The sequence below is a fragment of the Daktulosphaira vitifoliae genome, unplaced genomic scaffold, assembly GCF_025091365.1.
Source record: "Daktulosphaira vitifoliae isolate Bord-2020 unplaced genomic scaffold, ASM2509136v1 Scaffold_5, whole genome shotgun sequence".
NCBI lineage: Eukaryota > Metazoa > Arthropoda > Insecta > Hemiptera > Phylloxeridae > Daktulosphaira > Daktulosphaira vitifoliae.
Window position 1 is genome coordinate 19,969,929 of NW_026099576.1, and position 12,002 is coordinate 19,981,930.

The 12,002-nt window shown below is 25.7% G+C and overlaps 2 protein-coding genes across 2 annotated transcripts in view; one reads left to right on the plus strand and one right to left on the minus strand.

Annotated features, from left to right (window-relative positions):
- LOC126907346 (trace amine-associated receptor 1) overlaps positions 1–12,002 on the minus strand; it is a 326,541-nt gene that overhangs the window by 270,143 nt on the left and 44,396 nt on the right. The window lies entirely within an intron of this gene.
- LOC126907348 (solute carrier family 25 member 44) lies at positions 93–6,069 on the plus strand. The gene is made up of 5 exons (XM_050688564.1): positions 93–524; positions 600–892; positions 1,673–1,859; positions 5,231–5,358; positions 5,554–6,069. Exons 1-5 carry the CDS (start codon positions 347–349, stop codon positions 5,743–5,745), a joined length of 978 nt encoding a protein of 325 aa, XP_050544521.1. The 5' UTR covers positions 93–346; the 3' UTR covers positions 5,746–6,069.

The window sequence follows — 12,002 nt, forward strand, 5'->3', positions numbered from 1 at the left end:
TTCAAGATAAGAACATATTGTTAACAATTTTTTTTACGTGATATTAATTGATAAACTTTCTAGAAATCAATGTCTAATGATAAACTTATTGAAAATGTCAAATTTGTTCTATAGTACTTCGTTACGTTGTAGACTATTCTAGTTTTCTTTATTTTTACTTTAAAATGCTAAATTTAGAGCATTTTTTAAGAATATTTCTGTTTAGTGTTATTTAATTTATAATACTATTATAAAATTTAATCAATAAAAAAATGACTTTCTATAAGCTTTAATATTTATTTATTATAATATTCCTTGTAAATACTATACCTAATGACAGATTATATTGTAGTTGACATTAATAAATATGTCTGAGGATACTATAACAAGATCTCACCTCTCAACCATTGAGTGGGACATGATGGACAAAACCAAATTTTTACCTTTAAGTATGCTAAGTTCATTTTCAGTTCGTGCCACTCTGTATCCATTAACATTGATCAAAACACGATTACAAATACAAAAGCATGGAGAATTGTATAAAGGTATTAAAGATATTTTATCTATTTTACTATACATCCTCATTCTTTTTTATCAATATTACTTTACCATTTTCTTAGGTTTGTTTGATGCAGCTAATCGTATTTATCGTTCAGAAGGCATATCTGGATTATACCGAGGTTTTTGGGTTAGCTCGGTTCAAGTTTTTTCTGGTGTAGCTTATATTGGTGCTTATGAGCAAACAAGATTTATGACGGCTCCATATTTAAAAAATTTACCAGAAGTAAGATCCCTTGTTGCTGGTGGAGTTGCATCAGTTTGTGGCCAAACTATAATTGTGCCTTTTGATGTAGTCAGTCAACATTTAATGATGCTTGGTTTGTCAAATCCAAAAAATAGTAAAGATAAAATAGTGAGTTAATTTAATATTTTTATTTATCATTATTTGACTTTAATACTTTCAATTAAAATTGGAAAACAAATGTTGCAAAATATTGAAATAATTAATGTTTTTCAAAATTTATGTAAGAATAATAACATGCTTAATATCACAAGTTACATTATTAATTCTTGAAAAATATTAAATAAATACAAAAAAATTTATCATCATTGTAGATTAGAAACTTAATTTCTGGACACAAAACTTAACATAGTAAAATTCTTTTAATTTTTCAACCTTATAAGAAAATTTAAAAGAATTAATGTAAATTAATAAGATTTATATATCAATTATAAATAATCTTTTTATTTAATTTTTCAAAAAATAAGGATTTTTCTTATTATTGTCATCTTAAATAATGATGTTAGCAAAAAAATAATTGAGTGAATTATATAAGTTGAGTTTTGTACTTTAAAGGGCTCAGAGATTTATAAAAACTGTAAGTAGTGTGGCCGATTAAAATACATTTAAAAATATGATCTGAAGGTGTTTTTGGTCTAGGGAAATTTTTTGTTTTTGGTATTAAAATTGAATAATTAAGTTGATAAATGCAATTGTATAAGTTTTTGATGATTTTTTGTGTTTCTCTCTGAACTAAATAACCATAACTTACTTAAAGTAAAAGATAACATCATATCATATTATTTAAATCACATATTGACACAATAAGTGATTATAAAGTCACATTTTGAAATATTGAGTTATTATAAATGCTCACTTAGATTAATCATTAATTATATATTTTTCTTATAGATATTTTTCCGTCCTTTGGGTGTCAATTTGGATACTTCAAAATCAAAGTTTCATATAACATTAGATATTGCACAATGTGTATACCAACAAGATGGTTTGAAAGGATTTTATAGAGGATATATTGCTTCAGTATGTACTTATGCTCCTAATAGTGCTCTTTGGTGGAGTTTTTATACTATTTTTCAGGGTGAGCATTCAAAATTATTAATATGATTTACAGGGTTCCACCATGGAACCATTATTTTGTGTGAGGCAACTAATAGAAAAGTTTAGGGAAAAAAAGAAAAAGGTTTGTATGGTATTCATAGATTTGGAGAAAGCGTAACATAAAGTACCAAGAGAGGTAAAAGTGGGCATTAATGAGAAAAGGAGTCCCGAAAAGGTACATTAATATAATAGAGGATATGTATAGCACTTGTACTAGAGTAAATAGTGTGGGAGGAGTAACAGAAAATTTTCGGGAAAAAGTAGGAGTGCATCAGGGTTCTGCTTTAAGCCCTTCCTTATTTTCTNTTTCGGGTAAAAGTAGGAGTGCATCAGGGTTCTGCTTTAAGCCCTTCCTTATTTTCTATAGTGATGGATTAAATTACTAGATAAATACAAGGAGAGGTGCCATGGTGCATGTTGTTTGCAAACGATATAGTGTTAATAGGAGAAAATAGGAAGGAAATGAATCAAAAGCTAGAATTGTGGAGGTCAGATCTTGAAGAAAAGGGTTTAAGAATAAGTAAAAGTAAGACAAAGTATATAAAGTACGAGTTTGACAAAGGAGATCACAAGGTAGGTGAAATAAGGAGACCAGTGACAATTGGTGAGGACCTGATTGGAGAGGTGGAAAGTTTTAAGTATTTAGGATAAGTTGCGCAAAAGAGCGGTGGTATTGACGAGGATGTAAAACACAGGATTAAGTATGAATGGTTGAAGTGGAGAGAACCGTCTGGTGTCTTATGCGGTTATAGAATTCCAATGAGGCTGAAAGGTAAATTCTACAAGACTGTAGTGAGGCCAGCTACGATGTATGGTTCAGAGTGTTGGGTGGTTGATAAGAAAGTAGACAATAAGACAATAAGTGTATCAGAGATAAGAATGCTTAGATGGATGAGTGGAGGGACTAGAGAAGATAAGATAAGAAATGAGCATATAAGAGGGAGTATAGGTGTAGTGTCAATTGTGGATAAGATGAAAGAAAATAGACTTCAATGGTTTGGTCATGTTATGAGAAGAGAAGAATCGGAAGCCGTAGAACAGCTGTAGAAATGAATGTTGAAGGAAGACCAAAAAAGAGATGGAGAGATGTTATTGAATGCAATATGAGGACAACTGATGTAAACACAGATCATGTGCGAGATTGTGTCAAGTGGAAGTTTAGGATAAGGGTGGCCGACCCCCAAGTAGTTGGGATTAAGGCGAGAAAGAAGAAGAAGAAGAACAAGACTAATAAAAAAAAAAAAATGGGTAAAATGTACTTTGAACTATTGTTTTTCAAAAAATTTCAACCATTTACACAAAAAATATATTTTTAACATAGTCTAAAACTATATATACAGGGTGTTTAGTAAGTTAGGAAACAGTTAAATTGTTACAAACAATGAGTATAATAGAAATTCGTTTCCTTATTTACTGAATACCCTATATATATATATATAAAGAAACATTAACTCTTAATATTCTCTAGGTAAAACATTTATAATATGTCAAAACCATTCTGTATATATAGTGATTTTATTGACCACTAAATTTCTCCTAAAATAATAATTTTTAAAAAAAGATTTTTTTTGTTTAGTATTATTTATCTTTTAATTTTGAGTATTTAAACATTTTTTAGGTCTATTCCTTATCTCTTTTTTGGGTATGAATTTTTTTAGTCGGAAGTTCATATAATAGAAAATGATCTAATTAAGAAAATAATTGATTGATTACAACTTTTAAACTAATATTTTTGAAGTTATTAACATTTCTAAATAAAAATTAGATGTGAGATGTGGATTATGTTATTTTAATTAATATGCATCACATTGACATCATGCTTCTTTTACTTTCCAGGTATAAAAATACTCTCATAACTCCTGAACTCCATTTCAAATGTTGTTAATGATGAGTAATTTTCTTGGTTGGATCAGTTTATATTATATGATGAACTAGTTAAAAATGTATATTATCAAAGTACAGAAGAAAAAGTTAAAAGTTCTTTTAAATCTTTTTAAATATTAGGAAAACTAATAATTTCAAAAATATTCTAAGTTCTAAGTTAAGAAATTGGACAATTTTTAAACAGGAATTCAGATATTAAGCAAAATATGTAAGTTTAGAATTCTTTGCTTCATTGAGTAACATATGTTTAAAAAAAAAACCCAGCACAAGGGGTCACGGCACAGTGGTGACGTGGCATAGTTGGATTAAGTATAATGATATCTGACAGTGATTACAATCACTATCAAAAAAAAAAAATGCTTCGATGCAAATCTTTAGATAGTGGTTAATTTTTAAAAAAGTTGGTGGATTATTCCAAAAGCTACATGATCTGCTATTTCCTTATTAATATCCTGATTAAGATAAAGTATGTCGAATGAAAAAGGGATATAAATATTATTTCTCATAAAAAAATTGTGTTGATCCATACACTTTTCAATAAGTTATAGCATTATAAAGTTAAAAATGTAAAAAATAAAATCGAGAATTTTCACACAAAAATAACATTCGGTAGCCATTTTCACCGTGAAGACAAAATAAAGTCTGAAATTTTTTTTCTATAATAAAGTTCATTACATTAGCTTTAATTTATGATATATATAAAAGTGTCAGACTTTTCGGAACACTTTCAAAAGTTGAAAAAGTTGTCATTTTAAATACCCCTTGTAGGCAGGTAAAAGATCAAATTTGTAAAAAAAATATTCCAAATGATAGGTAGAGACATCATGCATCTAAAAAAAAAAATTATATTGATTTGGTCATTTTTGAAAAAGTTATGGCAGTTTTAAGTAAAAAAAATTGAAAAAATTTAGAAAATTAACGATTTTTAAATTTGTAATTTTGTTGGAGGTTTCTCCCATTTATTGGGAACGAGGGAAATTTTTTTAATTTTTGAGAGTAATGTCTACAACTAGATATGATTAATGATCTTTTGACGTATCATTGAAAGAAATTGGTTCGGTGAGAGCTGAGAAAAAGTGGTAACAAACACAAAAAAAAACACATCATAGTAAAACTAATACATTCTCATATATATTAGCATATCAATGCTAATATTTATGTTTTTGTAAATAATGAAGGAAATCATTCTAAATTTACATATTTTGCTAAATATTTTAATTCCTGTGTTTAAAAACTGTCTAATTTCTCAACTTAAAACTTTGAAATTATTGGTTTTCTTATTATTTAAAAAGATTTAAAACAATTTTAATAATACCTAATAATACATATAAATCATATTTGAAGTGATTAAAGAAATATGTTAAAATGAATATATATTTTAATATTAATATATTATAATATTTTCTGCATTTTTAGAAAATTAGTAAAAAAAAATAAAAATAATAATAAACCTAATATATTTTTTAGAACAACTTGAAAAAAGGTTACCTCTTAACACCTCACTATTATTTACACAAAGTATATCAGGGGTTTTGGCTGGATTCACTACTACTTTAATGACAAATCCAATGGACACAATCAGGGCTCGTTTACAAGTATGTATAGAAGTTTTGTACTATAAAAAATATGCTTTTACTCATACAATTACTAATAATTCTTAAAATTTTCTGATTAAGAACGTCTTCTTTGAGTAACTACTGTTTCTTTATTATGGGTGTATAAATTTAAAAGAATTATTTGTTTATTATTAATTTTATATTAATAATTTTATCAATTTTTTTGATATATAGGTTCAAAGAACAAATTCTATCATCAAAACATTTAAAAGTCTTTGGGACGAAGAAAAAATGATGATGTTTACTAAAGGACTTTCAGCTAGACTTGTACAGTCTATTTGTTTTAGTTTTACTATTATCTTAGGTTATGAAAGTATAAAACGTGTAAGTGTTCTTCAAGAATATAAAGATCGTGTAAGATGGTAATGATGAAATTATATTTTTAATCTAATTTTTATTATGTAAAATATAAAGAAGTGATAATTTAAAATAGTTAGACATTTTTATTTTACAATTTACAAATTTTAATTTTGTATAAAAATGATTTTTGGTTACATGTTGATTTTTTGTTATAATATTAGTACTATAATCTTTATCTATCATCATTGATAATATTTAATTAATGTTATATTTTTAACCACCAGTTACCTACTTTGTTTTGTTTGTTGATTCAAAAAATTACTGTTTTCACTTTTAGATACTTTGTGGCTTATAGTAATAAAATAAATGCTTTTTTAAAATCAATTTTTCTTTTCTTTGAAAAATCTTATTTTTATATTTTAGTTATTGAATGTACTTTTTATAAATATTAAAAAATTCATAAAAATGTTTTTTAATTGAATTTTAAATGTATTTATATTACACTATAAAAAATTAAGTTTTTACTTCTATTGTATAGAAAGAAGCTTGATTTACATAATGTCTGTATTGAATAAATTTATTATATCATGAAATTAAAAAAAAAAAAAAAAATTTTATGTTTAATTCATTTTTTAATTACAAAGCTTTCAGAAATAGATGATATAATTTTGTTTTCGTACTTTAATTTATTGCTTAATTAAAAACATTTAAATATTCTTAATAAAGAATTTAAACCTGAAAATTATTTTTAATATACAATGCACCTAGTACTACAAATAAATAATTTCAATGTATTATCTGGCTGTATTTGTAATAAATAAACTAATATATATTAATATTTGGCATCCTAAATGTCAAATTAAAAATAAAATGAAATTATTTTGTTAATTTATTATTTGTACACACATATCTCAGTTTCTACTTAAAATAGGCTTTTTAAATTCCATGTATAGATTAAGCTCTAGTAGCTTAAATCTATAAAAAAGTTAGCCCTTAATGTTTAGTCTTTTTAAAATGGGAGTCATTCAAATTTTGCACTTTTATTTAAAATTTTATTCAAAATATTTAACTTAAAAAATGACTAAGAATTCGCCGATACCTATTTTGAGAACAATCTCACCATTTTTGTTGCTAAAAAACATTGTAAACACAAACTGTTTTTACAAACCTTCCACTATTGTTATTCACTCACTCATCATCAAAATTATAAGAAACTTTTAGTATAGGTAGAAACATGACATTTAACATAAAGGTAGGTCTTAAAGTGTAAGTAAAGTGAAAATTGCATTTTTCTTAAATTTAATTAAAAATTATAATTCTGAAATTATACTTTAATTTTAATATATTATGTATTACTAATTATAATTTATAATACATAAAAAATAGCCGATGCTCGATTTTGTATGAGGATTAGAATAATAGAATAATATACAATATCATCGAGATGTTCTGTGAATCAAGCTTACGGCTATTTGTTTTCAATATTCCACCTCTATTTGTTTAAATGTATATTTATATCAGGAGCGTCATTGGGGTCGCAAAGTGTGCATTTGCACTAACTTTTTTTAAAAGACTGTTATTTGGCCTGCTAAAATATAAACGACGCGCCGGTTACATTAGCTAAAAAAATTATAAAATAGTATTTAGAGGGAGATTATAACAACGGGACACGGACTAATAGTCCGAATAACATTATCGGTTACTCGATACTCGTTACATCGTGATATTGAAAAAGTAACAAAATTGATAACACGCCATAAATGTTGGTATTTCCATCAAAAAAATCTAAAAATAGCATTAATTGTTTAAATTTTAAAACTTGTAAACTCCGTTTATTTAAATTTATCGATAAGGAATTAATCGTGAATAATTCGTAATATTCATTCTACATTCTAGAGATGGAAAGTTTAGTTCATTTCTGTGAATAGTTCATTAGTTCATAGTTCATTCAAGTGAATAGTTCAAATGAACTATTCTTAAGTTCACTAATTTTATTGATCATGCTGATATTGTTTGGCAATGAACTATTCATTTTATCACTATTAGTATAGCAGTACACGGTTCAGTTATAGTTCACACTACTTATGGGCAATTAAGTTATAAACTAACCCTTAACCTGAACATCATAAACTAAGAAAAAATTATTATTAATACCCTCATGGCTCATGTTATCATTATCACCTAATTCAAGGTAGATATACTGACCAGTAGTCATAAGTTAAATCAGAAATCTGATCTAATATTTGTACATAGTATGAATTTATTTTATTGTTAAACAGTTAAAAACCGTGTAACATTTTAACAATATAATTTATTTGTTATCTAATTGTAAACAGCTATTAACCATTTACAGTATTTCGAACAACGAACCACAAAGAATTTTTAAAAAAGTTCGCGAACTATTTCATTTATACATTGCTACCAATTTTTTTCGAACTGTGAACTGTTAAGTTACAGGTACTGAAACAGTTCAGAATAGTTCATCTAAGTGAATAGTTCAAATGAACTATTCGTTCACGAACTTAACATCTCTACTACATTCAGCAATTGTACAATCATTAATCTTGTTTTGGTTTTATGTTGCTTATATTTAAAATATGGACATTTAAAAGAGAAAAAGAGATGCTCTTCGATTAAGAGAAACCAATAAAAAGCTTTTTTCATTGGTAACTGCTTCCAAGAGTAATAATTTACTAAGTATGTTTTCTACAAAAACAAAAACCAAATAATTATGTAAGTATAATAGTATAATGCTTTTTGACGTTTATACAATCACCTTGTCATAACATTTGTATTTAAAAATTTTACCTTTTACATAAATACTCCCATTATGCTTTAGACTGTGGTTTGATTAATATACTACAAAATCTTAATTGGTTTTTTTATTCCTAGTTTAATCAGTATTAAAATTAATATAAATAGTTTTCCTTTGAGTAATAATCTAGTTAGGTTTGTTCAATTTTATACTTGATAAATTTCAACCCAAAAATATTATGTTTTTTAACTACAGCAGCCATTAGCACATGAAAGATAAGGAATACTGGGACAAATTTTTTTTAACTTACAGTACATAATATAAGCATAAATTTAGCATTTGTCTAATGAACGTAGTATTTCCAGAATATTTTCAAAAGTCACATTGAAAGAGTTACATTTATGCAAAAGTTGCTATTTTCAATCCCTCCTGTGAACAAACGAAGGGTCAGATTTTCAAAAATGTATGTCAAATAAAAGATAATACTTAAACTATTTATATGAAAAAAATTATTTTGATTTGTTCATTTTTTCAAAAAGTTATGACAGTTTTAGAAAAAAATGTCGAAATTTACCGATTTTAAAAGTTGTTCTTTCTTGGAGACTTCCACCATATACGGAGATTGAGGAAAAAATAAACAATTTTGAACATAGTAATAAGTGTTCTTACAATAAACACAAAAATAAATAAATAAACATGTTATGTTGTGTATGTTATCAGTAGTTGATATTGTTGTATTATATGGTTAACACTGTATTATTCGTTTAAAGCATAAACTAACATTATACATACACATTAGGTTTTATAATTATTAATCATGTTAAGTTAAGTTTATTGTAAATTAAAGTTCCTTATTTTAAATTAAGATATTCATAACAAAGTGACGACGAGAATAAAACAGGTAAAATGATGAGTGTAGCAATTGGAAATATGGAGCTGTTCGACCCAAGCGACGACGACTGGGAATTATATACGGAAAGATTGGACATATTTTTAACGTGAAATAATATAGTGGCAGCGAAATAAGTTCCAACGTTGTTGGCAGTAGTAGGTAAAAATAAATACAAAATACTAAAAGACTTATGCACGCCTCAAAAACCGGATGAATTGACTTACAAACAAATCAAAGAAAAGTTAGGATCATACTTCGATCCAAAACCACATTTCATATCTGAAAGAATTAAATGTAATAACATGACTAAACAGAAAGCGAAAAACATCCGATATGAATTCAACATCTTATAATCATATAAGAGATACATAACAAAACACACGTTATGGTAAAATTAATATCTCCTCAGATTCGCATCCAAGCTATAATTTTCACGGAAAAACGTTTTTTTCTTTGTTCAATTATATAATTATTGGTTGATATATTTTTAATTGTGACTATAAATACAAAATTATTTACTGAATAATTGAACATCTTGAAAGATAATATTTATATCCCTTTTTCATTCGACATACTTTTTTTTTTAATAATATCATTTCCTTTTATATATATATATTTATTTATTTATTTCAATTTAATTAATAATAATAATTACAATTTTCATTGAGATTTTTATGAGTATGTCCTCACTATTGCGTAGTTTGGCTCGATGTTTACTTTAAATTTAGAGGAAGTAAGTCATCCATTTCATGTTTTTATTTCTTAAATATATATCTACGTTAAATTATTGTGTTTATACGAAATGATAAGACTCCGTATAATATGTGGCGTTTTCTCAGGTATAACTCGTTTTTGAAAGGTAATTATTGCTTTTTGTATGATTGTGTAAATTAGTTGCTACAATATTTAGTAATCTGCAATTTTGGTTTATAGATGTTTGTAATCAGAATAAATATGACTATTTAGTATATCTTAAAATCATTATATAGATAGTTTTTAATGACTCAAAGCCTGAATGATAATAAAATTTTAGTTTGTATTTATTTGGTACGCCAACATTTTATTGCTATTCGAGTTTGTTTCACGAAAGATGTATCATTTGTCGATTTATATTCTTATTTACCTCTAAGATTTTAATGAAAAATGACTACAAAAATAAAATAAATATACACATAATGCAATAAATGCTCAGTTGTTAGATATATAACTTAGCCTACAGGTGCCTGAACATTCACGAAATAAATTATAAATGAGGATAAATATAATTAAATATTAATAAAATCACATAATTTTATAGTTGTTATTAGTAAAAATGATATCTGTATCTTGAAGGATTATAATTGTTTAAGTTAAAGTGAGTAATATTTGCTCCATTTATAAGCCTATTTCTTCATACTATGTACTAGATTAATTATGGAATAATGAATTTATTTAAATAATCGGTTTTACAAATATTATTAAACGATTTTTATTAAACTTGAACATACAGCTGACAAGTAAATATAATATGTGTAACTAGAAAATAAAATTATTCATCTACAACTTATCACGCTGGAAGTAAGAATTATATAAATTCTATTCGTGTAATAATTAAAAATTAAATGGTATTAATGCATTAAGTGTCAAAGTTACATAACTATTACTTAAATTTTTTTGTACATGCATTTTATACGTTATGGATAATAATCGTTTCAAGTTAATATAAGTAGTACATGTTGAATCGATATTTCTAAAATGTTATTTGAATCCATTTTATTTACGTTTTCAGTCCATAAACAAACTTAGGGTCGCCCTCATAAAAATCACCCCGGTGGTGCAAAAATTATTGTCAACAGTATAGGTCATTAAGAGAATTCCCCATACTCCATGTACTAGAAAAACGTGATTTCTTTCCATTAAAATACATAACATGTAATGTAACACAACATCTTAATTTTTGTACTAAAGTAATACTTTAGAAGGATTATAAGCAAGAAAATAAAGGTCATAAAAAGAAAGTTATCAATTTAAAAAAATTTTCCAACCCTCTTTCCAAATGAAAATTTATTTACGTCTACTAAACCACTAAATACGATCTAATATCAATCAATAACTTTATTATATAACATATTCCTTATTAGAACACTAATAACTTTATTATTAACTATTTATAATAAGTCTAGAAATAAACAAATAATACATTTTACTTTTATTATCTATGAAGCTTACAAAGTCGACCCGTGTCCCCAAATAATGCTCCTGATGCGTATTTCATAAAAAAAACAAGGCGAATTTGATCATAGGTAAATTGAAATTTCATTCACTAGTTAAACTTATGTTTTATAATATTCCAGTTGACAAATTGACCTATGACAAGTACAAGTTAAAAAAAACCTATCTTTAAAATATAATGGAAATTATTAATATAATATAATTTTATATTTATTCTTAAACATTTTGAGATTTTTTTTAAATGTGGTCATCTTCATCTTCAAGTTTAGATAGCCATAAATGAGATACTATTTGTACAATTGATTCATTGGTCTAATGTTATGGTAACTGTTGTTCAACGTTTCCATAGTATAGTTTTAATACCCTCAGTCGTAGGTTGTGTTGATGGAACTTCAATTAAAATTGACGCACAATCGACAAATGAATATGTGTTTGATAAGACATCACTATTATTCTGTTACGTGT